Source organism: Martes martes (assembly GCF_963455335.1).
Source record: "Martes martes genome assembly, chromosome: 3".
Taxonomy (NCBI): Eukaryota; Metazoa; Chordata; class Mammalia; order Carnivora; family Mustelidae; genus Martes; species Martes martes.
The window spans coordinates 51,941,781-51,961,204 of NC_137890.1; the positions used below are offsets into that span (position 1 = coordinate 51,941,781).

Below are 19,424 nucleotides of genomic sequence, written 5' to 3' on the forward strand. Positions count from 1 at the left end.
AGATCACAAGTAGGCAGAGAGGCAGCAGAGAGAGGGGGAGAAGCAGGCTTCCCACTGAGCAGAGAGCCTGATGCAGGGCTCGATCCCAGGACCCTGAGATCATGACCTGAGCTGAAAACAGAGGCTTAACCCACTGAGCCACCCAAATGCCCCTCACATTTAGGTCTTTAATCCATTTTGAATTTATTTGTGTGTATAGTATAAAGAAATTGGTCCAGTTTCATTCTTTTGCATTACCTGACCAGTTTTTCCCAATTACCATTTGGTGAGGATGGCCTTTTTCCCTGTTGTATATTCTTTCCTGCTTTGTCAAAGATTAATTGACCATAAAACCGTGGGTTCATTTCTGGGTTTTCTCTTTTGTTCCATGGATTTGTGTGCCTGTTTTTGTGCCAGTACCATACTGTTTTGATTACTACAGCTTTGTAATATAACTTGAAGTCTGGTTTGTGTGGGGTTTTTTCCCCCCTGTGTAACACTTGATAGACCAGTGATTGGATAGGTTGTGTTGGAGGTTTTTAGGTCCCACACAAGAGATAAACAGAGAGACAAAGGATACTTAAGGGTGCTAGCAAAAAAAAAAAAAAAGTTTATAAAGTGATTCTGTGTAGACATTGAGCTCTTTAATGAAGGGTGTAAAATCTGTGCTTAACATCACTGATCATCAGGAAAATGCAAATCCAAACTACAAGGAAATAATCACTCATACCTGTCACAATGGCTAAAATCTAAAACAAGAAATAACAGGTGTTGGCAAGGAAGTGGAGAGAAAGGAACCTTCTCATGCACTGTTGGGGGGAATAAAACATGGTGTAGCCACTGTGGAAAACAGTATGGAGGTTCCCTCACAAAGTTAAAAATAGAACTGCCCTAGGATCCAGCACTACTGGGTATTTACCCCAGTAGTTTTTATTTTTTATGTTTATTACATAACATACGTGTATTACAGCATTGTTTATAATAGCCAAACTATGGAAGCAGCCCAGATGCTCACTGACAGATGACTAGATAAAGATGTGATGTGTGTCTTATGTGTGTGTGTGTGTGTGTGTATGTATATGTGTATATATATACACACACACACACATATATATATATATATATATATATATACAGTGAAATATTACTCAACCATAAAAAAGGAATGAAATCTTGCCATTTGCAGTGCCATGGATGGAGCTAGAGAGTATAATTCTAAGTGAAATAAGTCAGAGAAAGAAAAGTATCATATGATTTCACTTGTGTGGAATTTTAGAAACTAAACAAACAAGCAGTGGGGGAAAAAGAGAGGGAAAGTTAAAACAAAAAACAGACCTTTACTATTTAAACCAAGAAACAGACCTTAAACAATAGAGAACAAGCTGATGATTACCAGAGGGAAAGTGGGTGGGGGGGTTGGGTGAAATAGGTGATGAGAAATAAAGAGTACACTTACCATGTTAATAAAAAAAGGATCAAAAATAAAAAAATAAAATGATTCCCTGTGGATGTGAAGCTCTGTAATAATGTAAGATCTAGATGAGGTCAACAAACACAGAACACAAGGAGAAGTTAAGGCATTAGAGATGGTAACGAGGTTGGACAGGAGGTATATTAGAAGTAAGGAAACCAGAAGGCCAAAAGAAAAACTTACTGTGGTTAAATGTGGGGGTGCTTTTGGAATTTTAAATTTCACAGGTAGGGCATTTTTGAGTAATGACATAGTTCAAACTAAAAGGTACATTGATGTAAGGATTTAATATTTAAATACTACCTATGTGCTATATATGAGGGAAAATATCTTATATAAACATTAAGCAACTGAAATAGAGTTGAAGGCCAGAGTCATTGATTGTGAAGCTCACAGAACAGGCTAGGGAATTTTTAAGGTCTAGGATGGTGGGTTTGAATAGAAAGAACATGGTTAAAGTTATCAGTGAATATGGAGTAGGGGCCAAAAGTCATTATCGTGTGAGGAAGGTGATATGAACCTCAGGAGGAGGCATTTATTACATTGCATTAGAATCAAAGCATGCATTATGATCTCAGTAAAAATCTTTTATTTTAAAAAAAGGTCACAGCCTAGAAATTGCCCAGAATGCTAAGAGAAAGTGAATACTGCCTCCTAGTTTTATGATGGAACAGAATGAGGGAATGAGTTAATATCCATTCAGAGAATTACAGAGCAGTGTCCTAAGACTGCCACCCATGGTTGTGCATCTTACAGAGAGAGTGAAATCTAGTGTATGGTCGTTTGTTTAACTGAATCATTGAGCTTTGTTTTCCCAGGTGAAGGAGTGCCATAAAAATACTAGCCCTACCCAAGGGCTCCCATGGGATCTCCTTCCAATCAAGGGTGTGTCTTGCTCTCATTTCACATAGTTACCAGTTATAATTCCTTTAAGGCTTTAGCAGTCACCTCAATGTGAAGACAGATTTCAGTTAAGACTGATAGATTATGGGAGTTCTTTAAGTAGATAGTGTAGTGGGGTCTAATGACATGGCACTAAATTCAGAAAAGGCACAATATAAGGGAAGATCACTATTGGATATATAATTAAGGAGAAAAGGCAGAAAAGAGAAGAGAGGATTAAAAAAGGCCAGTATATGCCCTCAATTGGAGAACACTGGGGCCCCTGGGTGTCTCAGTCAGTTAAGTATCTGCCTTCAGCTCAGGTCATGATCCCAGGGTCCTAGGATCCAGCCCTGCAGCGGGCTACCTGCTCAGCAGGAAGCCTCCTTCTTCTTCTCCCTCTGCCTTCTGTTCCCCCTGCTTGTGCTCTCTGTCTCTGTGAAATAAATAAAATTTTTAAAAAATTGTAGAATATTAATTGAATCATACTAGATTACTTTAAAAACCAGCCTTGGCCCATTGTATCTTAACATCTGACATAATAAAAAACCTGTTCAAGCATTAAAATTTAAAATTCTTTTATGTGTATTTTTTGTGTTATGTGCAAATTAAAAATATTGAGTTAGTATATTATTATTTATAAATCAGTAAGATTATGTTAAAGAAATTGTGTCCCTGTAGTTTTGCTTGAAGTATGTTATTTCTTAACTTTGACATTTCAGGAAAAAAACAAAAATACTGATAAAGGAACTGAACCAGAAACACAAAAAGAAAAAAATACCCAAGAACAAAATTCATCAGGTCCAAATGAAGAAAAATCCAAAGCTCATAAAAAATCAAACCCATATGGAGAATGGCAAGAAATTAAACAACACGTTGAATCTCAGTAAGTACCTAAAACTTAATCCCACTTGTATTACAAATTATATTTTCTATCTCAGTACTTCCATACGTCACAGTAACTAATTTCAAGGATAAGGTGCTCATTAAAGGTGTGGCTCATTTCTTTTATTTCTAGAGTGATTTTATCTCTTCTAATTCAGTATTTTAGAGTATTTGAAACTGTAAAGTAGTGGTTATTTTAAAAAGTAAGTTAATGAGGGTTTTTTTTGGTAGGAGAGATGCTGTTTGTTTATTTTAGTTGCAGTATATAGTTAACATACAGTGTTATATTTGTTTCAGGTGTATAATACAGTGATTCAGCAATTCTGTATGTTACTTAGTGCAACCTCTAATGATCTCTCTAATTCCTACCCAAATATAACATTTCTTTTGACCACATATTCACACACTAACTCACACCATGTACACATGTGCATTCTCACACTCAGCATGATTATTCTGTTGGACAAACAAATATCTGCATATTCAATAGAGGCTTCATAGTATATGTCTAAAAGTAAGAAAAAAAAGCTTTTATTTTGTTACCATCTTAAAAATGTATTACGACACTTCACTGAAGTTTTAAAGCCAGTATTCAGATGTACCTGGTTAAGTGTCTGCCCTCAGCTCAGGTCATGATCCCAGCGTCCTGGGATCACGCCCCAAGCCTGGCGTTGGGCTCCCTACTTATCAGGCAGTCTGCTTCTTCTCCCTCTGCCCCTCCTCCCACTCTTGCCCTCTCTCTCTCTCTTCCTCTGATAAATAAATGGAATTTTTAAAAAAATAAATAAAGCCAGTAGTCAAGAAACAGAACAATTTTATCAGTTAAACAAGATCATGGTAGGGATGTTACCTGATTTATATTATTAGATTACATGTTTAAATTAGTTATTGCCTTTGGAGCATTTACACAGTAAAAGGAAGAAGTCATTCCCAGCTCCACAAATTATTGTTTCTTAAATGTTAAAATAAATCTTCAGGGGGGAAAGAAGTACATGAGTTAGCAGTTTTTCTCCAAAAACATTAATGCTTTGAATTGGTAATGTAAAATGACTATTCTGTGGATACTTCTACAGTGAAATTATTTACTCTTAAAACTACATTAATGAAAAGATCATATTTTTTCGTAAGATAGAATAATGCAGGTTTTGGCCAGCTTTATACTGACAGTCCCCAACTTGTAATGGTTTGATGTGGGATTTTTTTTACTTTAAGATGGTGGAAAAGCGATATGCATTCAGTAGAAACTATACTTCAGATTTTGAATTTTGATCTTTTCCCCCTGCCTAGCGATACACTCTTATACATTTCTCTCTCATACACTCCCAGGCAGCAGTATGACCATGAGGGTAAACAGCTAGTATACTTCAAACCATTTTGTTTTTCACTGTCAGTATACTATTCAATAAATTACAGGAGATAGTATTTTAAATAAATATAAAATAGGCTTTGTATCAGATGATTTTGCCCAATGTAGCCTAATATACATGTTCTCAGCTTATTTAAGGTAGACTAGGCTAAGCTATGATGTTAAATAGGTTAAGTGTACTAAATGCATTTTCAACTTAGGGTATTTTCAATTTATAGTGGGTTTATTCAGGCATAACCCCATCCTAAGTAAGGAAAGATCTATATGCTGTTCTAATAGGAATTAATTCTCCAGGGATAACATACCATAGTATAGATTAAAACTGCTGTCAGAATGTTACCATCATTATGATATTTTAGGTTGTATTTGTTACTTAATGTAATACTAGAAAAAAATACATTTAGTGCAGCAGATTGCCAGGCATCATGATAAGCCACGCTGACAATGTATACTGAAATTGCAGAAATAATAGGCTACATTACTAAGAGATTTTTTTTAAGTGACTTACAGTAGGAAGATGGCCCTACTATACTAACATCTCCTATACTTAAAGGTAAGATTTCTTAAAATTCAGGTATTTTGTTTTCTATGTGGTAAATATACTATAAAACCATTCTTGTTAAATTTTGTCCTGGTCAGCTAGTTTCACATGTGATGGATTATGTCTGACTTCCTAAGTAGAGAAACCGAATTTTTAAAAGGTTCCCCCCTAAAAATAACCAATATATTTTTATTATAGAAAATTTTTAGAATTGAAGAAAAACATAAGAATAACTCAGTTACCAAGAGATAATAGTAACATTTTTAAGTATTTTCCCCAGTTTTTATCTTTTTCCCTATTTAGCATTATGTTAGTATTTTTGTACTTTATTAAAATTTTGTGTTATTTTAATTGCTATATAATATTTAATCATTTAGATGTACTTTGATTTTACTCAGCCATTCCCTTGCTGTTGGGCAGTTAGGTTATTTCTGCACTTTTGGATTTTATAACATTTTGACTGTTAACATTGATATATCACTCTGTAACCATTTCTGATTATTTCTAGAAATGGGATACCTGTTTAATGGTTATGAACATATTGAAAATCTTGATACACAGTGCCCAATTACTTTCCAAAAAGAGCATACCAATCTGTACTCCCATCAGCAGTTTCTGAAGGTTTCTGTCCCTTTGGACCTTCTCAGCAATAATTATTCCTGAGCTTTTAAATATTTTCTTTTTTAAAAAATATCTTATTTGAATTCTGTTTAATTAACACAGTGTATTATCAGTTTCAGAGGTAGAATTTAGTGATTCATCAGGTGCATATAATATATTCTAATTCAGCAAAAAAATCTTTAGTTTTCTTTTATTTACTGGTATTTTTTTCATATATTTATCAGTGTTTTGTATTTATTCTTCTGTAAATTGTCAATAGTCTTTGCAAATTTTTCTATTGAACTATTAGTCTTTTCCTTATTTCCACAAGCTCCTTTTGTAGTACAGATGCAAACCATTGTTTAGTTGTATTTATGGTGGACTTTCCACATTTTATTTTGATTTCTAACTGTGCTTACAATGGTTTTTGATGTGCACAATTTTGTCAGGCTTAATTAGTCCAACTTGTTTTCTTTTGTGATCTGTTATCTTATTGATATAATTTCCATCCAAAAGTCAAATATATACTTGTATTTCCTTCTGATTTATATGGTCTGCTTTTTCACATAACTATTTAATCCATCCCTAATTATTTTGATGCATCATATGAGATGAGATTTTTAAGTGACATTTTTTTTTAATCTCAGGTTTAATTCTTGAATTTGCCAGTTTGTTTCTAGCTAAATATTCTTTTTTTTTTTTTTTTAAGATTTTATTTATTTATTTGACAGAGAGATCACAAGTAGGCAGAGAGGCAGGTGGGGGAGGGTGGGAGCAGGCTCCCCACTGAGCAGAGAGCCGGATGTGGGGCTTGATCCCAGGACCCTGAGACCATGACTTGAGCAACCCACTGAGCCACACAGGCCCCCCTCTAGCTAACTATTCTGTTCCATTATTAGCTTATCTGTTTTTGTGACAGTACTGTAAAGACTTAATTATTATGATTTAATTATACACTTTTATATGATAATGTTTGACTATCTGGTTGTATATCCTGGTTTTTGTTTGTTTGTTTGTTTGTTTCAAAATTTTCTTAAGTAGTTCCTTTCTGTTTGTTTTTCTTTTCATTTTTTTCCCCAGGTAAATTAAATGACTTTGCAAGTGTTCAACAACTATAATGTGATTTTAATCAAAATGATTGAAATTCTGTTTTAGTTGTTGAATTTGGCAAAAATTGATGTTTTCAGTATTTCATATTTTCATCCAAAAATGTTGTTTATCTCTCTTTTTATTCAAGTCATCATGTATGATTCTCTACACAACCTTTGTAACTGCCTCTCTGTTAAGTTTCAACTTGCATTTCTTGAATATAGGCAACTTAGTCTAGTTGGTTCACTTCTGTACCCCAAAATTAAAAACAGTACCTGGCACATAATAAGTGCTTAGCAAATTTATTTATTTATTTAATTTTTTTTTTTTTTTTTTTTTTTTTTTAGATTTTATTTATTTATTTGACAGACAGAGATCACAAGTAGGCAGAGAGGCAGGCAGAGAGAGAGGGGGGAAAGCAGGCTTTCTGCCCAGCAGAGAGCCCGATGCGGGGCTCGATCCTAGGACCCTGGGATCATAACCTGAGCCGAAGGCAGAGGCTTTAACCCACTGAGCCACCCAGGTGCCCCAGTGCTTAGTAAATTTAATTACACATATTTTTACATGATTTACTTCTTCTAAATTGTGAATTAAATCCATGTTTTCTACTATTTCTTTAACCAGGAGTTATGGTCTCAAAAAGTTTGAATCAAGTTGTATTGCTGAATTATTGTATTATTTATAAAATTTATTATTTTGAATCTTGGGTTTTTCATGCAGAAATTTGTCTGCAGATATTTTGTGGTCTTTTTTCTGTTGATTGTATTTCCTGTTTATTTCATGTTCTGTTTATTTTAGTTAGATTTTCATACCCGATGATATAGTGATGAGAGTGGGCATGTATGTTTTGTTTATGATTTGAGTGCAAATGTCTCCAAAATTTATATTAAGGATTATATTCACTATTGGCTTAAGATAGGTAATCCTTATTATGTTGAAGAAGCATGCTTTATTTCTAGATTTTTCAAGGGTTATTATAAAAAAAATTGGGTAAATTTCAATAATGATAGCTTTGATGTGGAAAACATTGGGAAATGGTGGTCTGTAATTTAGTTTTGCTTTTTTTTGTTAAATATCTTTATCTTTATCAGATCTTTATCAGATTTTTGTATCCAATTTATGCTAAATAAAGTGAATTAGGCAGTTTTCCATTTCTTTTTTTTTTTTTTGAAGATTTTATTTATTTATTTGACAGAGACAGAGATCACAAGCAGGCAGAGAGGCAGGCAGAGAGAGAGAGAAAGGGAGGAGGAAGCAGGCTTCCCGCTGAGCAGAGAGCCCGATGTGGGGCTTGAGCCCAGGACCCTGGGATCATGACCTGAGCCGAAGGCAGAGGCTTTAACCCACTGAGCCACCTAGACACCCCTAATTTTCCATTTCTTTTTATGGTTTTCTTCCCCCTGTAACTTTCTAGTAACTTTTCTTTTTCCAGAAATTTCCCCTTCTTTAATGTTCTAGAATACTTAATGGTTTCTCTGGGATTAGGAAGTTTATTTATTTGAGGGCAGGAGATTAGAAAGGTTAAAAGAAAATACTAGTACAATTTTCTGGTCCTGGATCCTAGGGGAGTTAATTTTTTATAGCTTTTTAGATTCATGCTTACTATCTACGTGACTGTAGGCAAATTGCCTAATTTACCTGAGCCTCAATTTTTTCATTTGTAAAATGGCATAATAATAGTTCCACTTTCTAATTTATGGTGAAGAATAAATTAGAAAAGACAAGTCAACACAGTACCGTGTATGTAGTTGGTACCTAGAACACCTAAGTACCCAGTAACTAAACTCATTGCAGCTTCAGCTACTTGTTTTTTTTTTTTTTTTAAATTAACATATGATGTATTACTTATTTCAGGGGTACAGGTCTGTGATTCATCAGTCTTACACAATTCACAGCACTCAGTGAAGCCCATACCTTCCCCAGTGTCCATCACCCCACCACCCCATCTCTCCCACCTCCCTCCCCTCCAGCAACCTTCAGTATGTTTCCTGAGATTAAGAGTCTCTTATGGTTCGTCTCCCTCTCTGGTTTCATCTTGTTTCATTTTTCCCTCACTTCCCCTATAATGCTCTGTCTTGTATCTCAAATTCCACATATCAGTGAAATCATATGATAATTATCTTTCTCTGATTAACTTATTTTGCTTTCAGCTACTTATTCTTGAGTGCTAGTCAGTTTTGATAATTTATATTATTTCCTAAATCTTGTATTTCATCAAAGGTTTAAATATTAAAATATATACATATATTAAATATATTGAAACATATACATTGAACTTTCTGTATAATTTAAGTTTTTCAGATGTTAATGCCTCCTTTTAAATTTTTATTTTTTCTTCTTTTGTGATATTTGTTAAATAATTTTTTCTGGCTTTATTGAGACATAATTGACGTAACACTATGTAAGTTTAAGATATGCAGTGTGTTGATTTGATACACTCATGTATTATAAAATGATTACCATAATAATGTTAGCTAAAACCTCCATCATGTCACATAATTATTATTTTTTTAATGGTGAGAACATTTAAGATCTAGTCACTTAGCAACTTTATATAATACAGTTTTATTAATTATAATCATATTATACATTAGATACCCAAAATTGTTAATCATCTTGTTGGAAGTTTGTACCCTTTGACCAGTCTCCCTATTTCCCCAGCCCCCCACACCCTAGTAACCACCACAAGTACTCTGTTTCTATGAGTTTGGATGTTTTAGGCTTCACATATAACTGATAACATATTTACCTTTCTTTGTTTAACTTAACTTCAGTTAGCATAATGCCTTCGGGATCCAATCATGTTGTCACAAATGGTAGATGACCTCCTTTCTCGTTGCTAAATAATATTCCATTGTATATATACATTGTCCACTATCCAAAAATAGAGCCTTCCTGTGAAATCTTCTGTAAACTCAAAAGGCATAAATCAAAAAAGCAGTTACCATTCATTTATATGGAAGATTTTTTGAGCATCCCCAGACCCAATAAGTGACCTCTCTTCTTGGCTTTTCTGATACCTAGAACACACAGATCTTGCTAAGAAGGCTGCCCAGAATAAATCGAGGTAAAGCACAAATGCCCACAGGTACAGTTCAAAGCTATGGCAAGGAGCTTGATGCTGAGATACCAAGTGTAGTTCTCAGGAGAGCTTAGCAGTGACACTCTTGGCTGCTTGGGGTACATGCCACCTCTGTGAGGGCTTCCTGCGAAATAAATGCTGAATACTACTTTCACGTTTTGCCTTTTCTCATGAAAGTAAAAATCTTCTTCAGATTTATTTTGCTTAGCAAAAACAGGTGCTAATTAGGTCTTTCATAAAAGCAAAATGTCTTGCAAACTTTTTAAAAAGTACAGTGTACCTGTATGCAACATCTTCTTCATCGGTTCATATTTTGATGTACAGTTTGGCTGTTCTATATCTTGGCTATTAGGAATAATGCTGCAGTGATTGTGGGAATGCAGGTATCCCTTTAAGATTCCAGAAATGGAATGTTTTGATTATTATAGTTTGATACTTTAGTGTGAAATTGGTAAATGAGGTACTTCCAGCTTTGTTCTTCCTTTTCAGGACTGCTTTAGCTACTCAGGGTCTTTTATGGCTCCATACAAATTCAGGATTTTTTTTTTCTGTTTCTTTGAAAAATGCCATTGGGATTTTGATCAGGATAGCCACTGAATCTATTAACGGCTTTGAGCAGTACAGACATTTAACAATATTCATTCCACAAACGTTTGATATCTTTACATTTGTGTCTTCAGTTTTTTTCATCAGTGTCTTGTCCTTTTCAGTGCAGTTCTTCCACCTCAGTTAAATTTATCACTCAGTATTGTTTATGATACTGTGGTAAATAGGATTTTTTTTAGATATTTTATTGTTAATGTATAAAAACAACTGATTTCTGCATGTTGATTTTGTATCGTTCAACTTTACTGAATTCATTGATTAGTTCTAACAGTTTTTCGGTAGAATCTTTAGGATTTTTTATGTCTAAGGTCATATCATCTATAAGTAGAGCCAGTTTTACTTCTTCCATTGTACTTTGGATGCCTTTTACGATTCAGTGTGATGTTGGCTGTGGGTTTGTCATATATGGCCTTTGTGATTTTAAAATACATTTCCTTTATATCCAGTTCGTTGAATGTTTTTATCATGAAAAGATGTATTTTGTCAAACCATTTTCCTGCCTTTCGAAATGATCATATGACTTTTGTCTTTCACTCTATTAATATGGTATATCACAATTCATTTGGATGTTGAATCATCCTTGCATCCTAGGGATAAATCCCACTTGGTCGTGGTATATGATTCTTTAAATATATTGTTGAATTCAGCTTGCAGATATTTTGTTGAAAAATTTTGCATCTATATTCATCAGGGATATTGGTTTGTAACTTTCTTGTAGTGTCCTTCTCTGTCTTTGGTAATTAGGGTTATGTATGACTCCTATAATGAATTTGGGAATGTTCTCTTCTCCTCAGTATTTTGGAAGAGTTTGAGGGGAATTGGTGTTAATTATTCTTTAAATGTTTGGTAGATTTCACCATTGAATCTGGTCTTGGGCTCTTTGTGTTGGCAAGTTTTTGATTACTTGTTTAATATCCTTACTTACTGGTCTATTCAGATTTTTAATTTCATCATGATTCAGTCTTGGTAGGTGATATGTTTCTAGAAATGTATCCATTTCTTCTAGGTTATCCAGTTTGTTGGTATACAATTGTTCATAGTTGTTTCTTATGATAGTTTATAGTTCTGTGATGTCAGTTGTAATGCTTCCTCTTTCATTTCTGATTTGAATCCTTTTCTTTTTTCTTAGTCTAGTAAAGGTTTGTTCTTTTCAATGAACTCTCTCTCAGGTTTCTTAATCTTTTCTATTTTGGTCTCTGTTTCTGCTGTGATCTCTGTTATTTATTCTTTTTTCTAGTTCCTTGAATGTAAAGTTAAGTTGTTTGAGATGTTTCTTTTATCTTAATGTAGGCATTTACTGTATAAACTTCTCTCTTAGAACCACCTTTGCAACATCCTGTAGGTTTTGATATATTGTGTTTCCATTTTTGTTTCAGCATTTTTTTAAATTTCCATTTTCTTCTTTGACTCATTAGCTGTTGAAGAGTTTATTTCTACATATTTGTGAATTTTCTAGTTTTCCTCCTGTCAGTGTATAGTTTCTTACCACTTGGTCAGAGAAGTTACTTCATATGATTTCAGTCTTCTTAAATTTGCTAAAATTTGTTTTATGACCTATCATATGATCTATCCTAGAGAATGTTCTGTGTTCGAGAAGAATGTGTGTTCTGTTGTTGAATAGAATGTTCTGTATAGGACGTCAGATCTATTTGATCTGTAAAGTATGGTTTAGGTTTAATGTTTCCATGCTGATTTTCTGTATCCAGAATCTATCCATTGCTGTAAGTGTCATATTGTACTTCCCTGTTTATTGTATTGGAGTCAGTTTTTCCCTTCAGATCTATTAGTATTTGCTTGATTTATGTGGGTGCTCCAGTTTTGGGTGCATACATATTTTTAACTGTTATATCTTCTTGATAAATTGACTTCCTTTTCATTATATAATGACTTTTTTATTGTCTCTTGTTACCATTTTTGGCTCAGAGTCTATTTTGTCTAATGTAACTGTAATTACCTGCTTTCTTTCGGTTTTCACTCTCATGGAATACTTTTTTCTATCCCTTTACTTTGAGCCTGTGTGTGTCCTTAAATCAGATGAAAATTTCTTATAGGCAGCATCTGGTTGGTTCTTGCTTTTTATTGGTTTTTTTGGGGGGGGGGGCGGTTAATCTATCTAAGCATTCTGTATCTTTTGATTGGAGAATTCAATGTATAATTGTTTTTTGACTATTTTGTTCCCTTCGTTCTTTTTTTTCCTCTCTTGCTCCTTTTCTTTGTGAATTGATGGCTTTCCATAGTAATACATGGTTTTTGCTTTGTGATTACCATGATGGTTACATAAAAGATTTTATACATAGTATAGTTGACACTGATAAAAACTTCCATCACATACAAAAAGTATCCTTTTATTCACCCCTCCCTTTTTATGGTTTTCAGTGTCCAAATTTACGTCTTTATATATTGTGTATCCATTAACAAATTGTTTTCACTGTAGCTATTTTTTTATTACATTTGTCCTTTAATACTTATACTACAGTTAAGTTTAACACACCACCATATTATAGTGTTAGAGTATTCTGAATCTAACTATATGCTTACCTTTACCATTATCTTGTATGTTTTCATATATTTTCATGTTAATAATTCGCAACCTTGCATTTCAGCTTAAAGAACTACTTAACAGCATTTTTTGTAGGGCAGCTTAGTGGTGATAAAAATTCTGAGCTTTTTTTTTTCCTTTTTTTAAGGTAAGTATTTATCTCACCTTTATTTCTGAGGGAGGAAAAAAAGTGTTCTTGTTTTCCAGTTTATTTCTTTTAACACTTTGAATATATCATCCTTTCTCTCCTGGCTTACAGAGTTTCTGCTGAGATCTGATAGCTTTATGGAATCCCCTTGTATGAGAGAAATTATTTTTCTCTTGCTGTTTTTAAACTTCTTTCTTTATTTTTTATTTTACACAGGTCTTTTTGTATTAAAAGAGAAGACGTTTTTGTATTAAAATTTTTAGGTGACCTGTTAGCTTTAACTTGGATGTACAGAGCTTTCCCCACATTTGGGGAGTTTTCACCCATTATTTATTTATTTCAATAATATCCCTTCTTTTTTTAATTTCAGTATAGTTACATACAGAGTTATATTAGTTTCAGGTTTACAATATAGTGATTCAGTAATTCTGTACATTATTCAGTGGTCATCATTGTAAGTGTGTTCTTAATCTCCTTCACCTATTTCACCCATCCCCCTACACATCTCTTCTCTGGAAGCCATCAATTTGTTCTCTATAGTTAAGAGTCTTTTTTTTTTTTTTTTTTGCTTCTTTATCTCTTCGGTTCATTTGTTTTGTTTCTTAAATTTCACATATGAATGAAACCATTTGGTATTTGTCTTTCTCTAACTGACTTAATTCATTTATTCCTCTCCCATCCTTACATTTAAGTTATATGGTTTCATACTTTACTACTTCTATTTTGTAAGCCCTTGCCTGCTTTATATATAGTTAATCTTACTGCTTTTGTGCATTCTCCTTTTTTTGCTTCTACTTAGTCTTTCCCTTCCTAAAAAGTTCCTATTAACATTTCTTTTTTTTTTTTTCTTTTTTTTTTAAGTAGTCTCCACATCCACCATGGGGCTCGAATTCATGACCCCCAAGATCAAGAGTTGCATGCTTTACCAACTGAGTCAGCCAGGTATACACTCCCCCTGCCCCCTTAACATTTCTTCTTCTTTTTTTTTTTTTAAAGATTTTATTTATTTATTTGACAGAGAGAGAGATCACAAGCAGGCAGAGAGGCAGGCAGAGAGAGAGGGAAGCAGGCTCCTTGTCTAGCAGAGAGCCCGATGCAGGGCTGAATCCCAGGACCCTGAGATCATGACCTGAGCCGAAGGCAGAGGCTCAACCCACTGAGCCATCCAGGTGCCCCAACATTTCTTATAGGGATAGTTTAGTGGTGATGAGTTCTTTTTAACTTGTTTGTCTGGGAAACTCTATCTTCTTTCTAGTCTAAATGGTAGCCTTTCTGAATAGACTATTGCTTACAGGTTTTTTTCTTTTAGCCCTTTGAATTCAGCACTCCATTCTGGCCTGCAAAGTTTCTGCTGAAAAATCCACTGATAGCCTTATAGGGTTCCCCGTTTATGTAGCTCTTTTCTTTTCTCTTGTTGCTTTTAAAATTCTACTTCTTGCCATTTTAATTACTGTGTGTCTTTTTTTTTTTTTTTTTTTTTTTTTTAATTTAAAGAGAGAGAGAGAGAGGAGGAAGCAGGCTCCCTGCCTAGCAGAGAGCCCGATGCGGGACCCGATCCCAGGACCCTGAGAGCATGACCTGAGCCGAAGGCAGAGGCTCAACCCACTGAGCCACCCAGGCACCCCCTAATTACTGTGTGTCTTGATGTGGACCTTCTTAGGCTGGTTTTCTTGGGGGCTCTCTGTGTCTCTTGGATCTGGATTTCTGTTTCCTTCCTCAGATTTGGCTTTCATTTCTTCAGATAAATTTTCTGCCCCTTCTCTCTCTTTCTGGAATCCCTATAATGTGAATGTTATTACTCTGATGGTCTTGCCAAGTTCTCTAAGGCTATTTACATTTTTTTCTCTCTCTCTCCAATTCAGCTTGATGACTTTCCATTATCTGTTCTTCAGGTCAGTGATCCATTCTTCTGCTGCTTCTAGTCTACTATTTATTCCATTCATTGTATTTTTATTTTCATTTATGGAAGTCTTCATTTCTGTTTGGTTCTTTTTTATGTCTGTCTCTCTTTTGAGGGTCTCACTGAGGTACTCCACTCTTTCTCGTGTCTAGTAACTATTTTTATGATGATGACTTTTAAGTTCTCTGTCAGGCATGTTATCTGTTTTGTTTAGCTCTCTCGCTGTGATTTTGTCCTGTCCTTTCATTTGGGATATAGTCATCTGTCTGTTCATTTGCTCTCTCTGTGTCTGGCTTTTTTTCTTTTTTCCTTTATGTCTATTTCTATACATTAGGTAAGTCAGTCACGTCTCCTGCTCTTGAAAGTAATGGACTTAATGAAGAAGAGGTTCTGTAGTGCCCTGCCGTGCAGTGTCCCCCTGTTCACCTGGAGCTTCAGGGGGGTCTCTTATGTGTGTTGTATGCATCCTACTGCTGTGGCTGAGCAGTGTTTGCCTTCAGACCAGTCATCTGCAATGGTTTTCTTTGCCTTTGGGGGCAGGGTTTTGTTTATGTGTTATAAGTGGACCAGTTGGGGGCTGCTTAGGCTTGATTTGAGTCAGACCAGGTGTTTGCCAGAGCTTCAGTAACAGCAAAATGCAGAGCACCTTCCCTGTGTTGTCACCTGAAAAACTTTCATTGATGGGCAGGGCCTGTAGTCAAACCCAGTGTCTGCCCCCAGCCCACTGCTAGGGCTACAGTAGGACTGATGTGTCTGGTTTAGCTTCCCCTTATCCTAGGACAAAAGTCACTTTGGAGTGATGCTGGTATCTGTCAGGGCTGCTTGCACACTGCCAGGCTTATGGCTTCGCTTCAGATGGGCCCTGGCCAAGGGCATATTGGAAGGGGCTCAGTTTTCAGGAGAATACAGGGGCAGGGGCATAGTATTAGCAAGGTTTGCGTAGGTCTGTTGTGGGAAGATACCTGGAGCCACTTTAGAAAACTGCCACAGAGCTGGAGGGGACCAGTCCTCGGGAGAAAGAGGTGGAGGGGCATAGTGCCAGCAAGGTCTACACTGGTCTGCTCAGGAGGGGACCTACTGGGTCAGAGGGGGTAGGTCTGTAGAAGGAGGGGGATGCACTATTAGCAAGCTAAGTGGAAAGTATTAGCACTGCACTGATTCCCATAGTTGTCTGTGTGTCTAGGCTAGGAGTATGGGGGAGGTAAATGATACTTGCTACCTCCTTTGTCCTGGAAAACTCTCCTAAAGATCCCTCCGCTCCAAAAATCCCTAGTTCTCCAACACATACTCTGAGACTAGTAAGTAAATCCCCTTCCTGTATACTCTAGGCATTTTTCCAACTGCTGCTTCTGTGCTTTTTCTCCACACAGGGCTATTTGTTGTGCTGTTTCTTTAAGGATAGGGACTCAGGTTCCTATTGACCTCTAGCTCTCGGACAGCCAAGCCCATTGATTTTTAAAGTTCCAGATGTTAATACCACTGATTGTAAGAACTTGCAAAATTAGTCCCCTCTGGTTTTCAAAGCAAAGTGTTACAGAGATTCATCTTCCTAGTAGAGGTTCCCTGTGCCTGGAATGAGTGTCAGTCTCTCTCCCTTCTCCATGCCCATGGCATCCCTCCTTTCCACAGACAGCCTTGTGGCTTTGATTGCATCTCCACCCTTCCTACCCACTTTGATGTCACCTGTTCTCTACATTTAACTGTGGAGAGTCTGTTCTGCCAGTCTTTGGGTCATTTTCTGGGTTATTTACACTGATGTGAGTATTATCCAGTTGTGTGCATGGGACGAGGTGAGCTTGTCTGACTCCACCATCTTCCCAGAAGTCCTCTAGCCATTACTTCTTTAAATAAGCTTTCTACTCCTTTCTCCCTCCTTTTTCCTTCTGAGACTATAATGATTCATACATTATTTCTATTTGGTGTCCCAGAAGTTCCATAGGCTGCCTTCTTCATTCTTTTCACTTTCTTTCTCCTCCAGTTAGCTAATTTCCAGTATCTGTCTTCAAGCTCTCGTATTCTTTCTTCTGCTTGGTCTGGTCTGTTGAAGCTCCTCTCTGTTGAATTTTTCAGTTCACTCATTGTATTCTTTAGCACCAAAACCTTTTTGGTTCCTTTTTGTTTTCTCTTTGTTGAACTTCTCATTTTGTTCTTTCTGTTTTCCTGATACATTAAATTGCTTATCTCTCTTCGCTTGTGGCTGTCAGAGCATCCATAGAGCAATTATTTTGAATTCTTTGTTGGCCAATTCTTAGTTCTCGATTTTTTTGGCCGGTTACTGAAGGTTTACTATATTTCTCTGAGGGAGACATTTTTCTGATTCTTGGTGATCCCTGTAGCCTTCAATAGGTGTCTACACACCTGAAAAAAGAATCACTTCTTAGAGACTTTTTGGACTGACTTCAGTAAGGGGAGACTTATCTGTGGGTGGAGCAACAGTGGAGCATGCTGTGATTCCATGTCTGGTGGTGCAGGGCACCAGTCACAGGTGAGTTTGTAGAGCAGGTCACTATGAACCACAATCACTCCCACTGCACGGCTGCTCTTGGTAGATCCCACTTCTCTTCCTTGTTCCTAGCCATCTCTGTACATCTCAGCTTGTCAGTATAAAGTGAAACTAAAATGGGACCTTGCAGTGCCCCAGAAGGCTAGATAAGCTGGTCACTCATCCCATTCTTGTTACCTGGTGAAGGGAACTCTTTCTAGCTGGGAAGTTTCCTCTTGGCTCTGAGCAATGTCACCTTGGTAGATGGGATGATACAGATGAATGAATGAAGTTGTCTTTCTCTTTTGTAGTTCTCAGGGTTTTCTGTGTCGCTCACATATCTTGAGTGGATTCCAGAGCTCTCCCAGAACTGTTTTTCTTCACATACTGCTCTTTAATTGTTGATCATTTAGTGGGGAATGGAGGTTTGGGTCTCCACTAAAGGATTTTTTAAAATCTGTTTTTACTTAATGAATAAATTCTTGATTTCGTGTTTTATTATGCTTCCATTTATTAATGGATTTTGTTTATCCATTTCTACCTTTATTTTCTTAATTTTGTTACCCTGACTTTTCTTTTTCTTTTTTTTTTTTTTTAAAGATTTTATTTATTTATTTGACAGAGATCACAGGCAGGCGGAGAGGCAGCCAGAGAGAGAGGAAGGGAAGCAGGCTCCCAGCTGAGCAGAGAGCCCGATGCGGGGCTCGATCCCAGGACCCTGGGATCATGACCTGAGCCGAAGGCAGAGGCTTTAACCCACTGAGCCACCCAGGCGCCCCTACCCTGACTTTTCTTAAGTTTCCTTTTTTGTTTGTTTGTTCTTTCTTCAGAGGAACACTTAGACCGTGACAGGACATGAGGAAGGGATATTTTTGTTTGAGTGAAATCATATGATATTTGTCTTTCTCTATTTCATTTAACATGATGCTGTATAGCAGCTCTGTATCATTGAAAATGACAAGATTTCATTCTTTTTTATGGCCAAATAATATTCCATTATCTATATATACACCACATCTTTATCTGTTCATCTGTCAAAGAGCACTTGAGCTGCTTCCATAGTTTGGCTGTTGTAAATAATGCTTCAGTAAACATAGGGGTGCATATATCCCTTTAACTTAGTGTATTTGTATTTGGCGGGTAAAAACTCAGTAGTGCAATTACTGGATCCTAGGGCAGTTCTATCTTTAATTTTGTGAGGAATCTTCACACTTTTCCACAGTAGCCACACCAATTTGCATTCCCACCAACAGTGCACAAGGGTTCCTTTTTCTCCACATCTGCACCAACACCTGTTATTTCTTATATTTTTGATTTTAGCTATTCCAACAGGTGTGAGGTGGTTTCTACTCTTAGGGTTTGTTTTGTTTTGTTTTGTTTTTAAGATTTTTTGATTTAGGGGCACCTGGGTGGCTCAGTCCTTAAGCATATGTCTTCAGCTCAGGTCATGATGCCAGGGTCTTGGTTGTGTTCCCTCTCTCGCTGTCTCTTTCTCTGTCAAATAAATAAAATCTGTTTAAAAAAAAAAAAAGGATGGGGCGCCTGGGTGGCTCAGTGGGTTAAAGCCTCTGCCTTCGGCTCAGGTCATGATCCCAGGGTCCTGGGATCGAGCCCCGCATCGGGCTCTCTGCTCCACAGAGAGCCTACTTCCTCCTCTCTCTCTGCTAGCCTCTCTGCCTACTTGTGATCTCAGTATGTCAAATAAATAAATAAAATCTTTAAAAAATAAAAATAAAATAAAATAAAAAAGTAAATTTTAAAAAAAAAGGATTTATTGATTTATTTTAGAGAATGTGTGTGCATACGCAAGGGAGGGGCAAAGAGAGAAGGAGAGAGAATCCTCAAACAGATTCC

The 19,424-nt window shown here is 36.1% G+C and overlaps 1 protein-coding gene across 1 annotated transcript in view; it reads left to right on the forward strand.

The window, feature by feature from the left end:
* WBP4 (WW domain binding protein 4) overlaps nucleotides 1-19,424 on the forward strand; it is a 62,866-nt gene that overhangs the window by 20,978 nt on the left and 22,464 nt on the right. Inside the window, exon 9 of the mRNA XM_080798700.1 lies at nucleotides 3,055-3,218. Coding sequence (XP_080654826.1) covers nucleotides 3,055-3,218 — 164 coding nt within the window. The remainder of the gene's footprint in view (nucleotides 1-3,054; nucleotides 3,219-19,424) is intronic.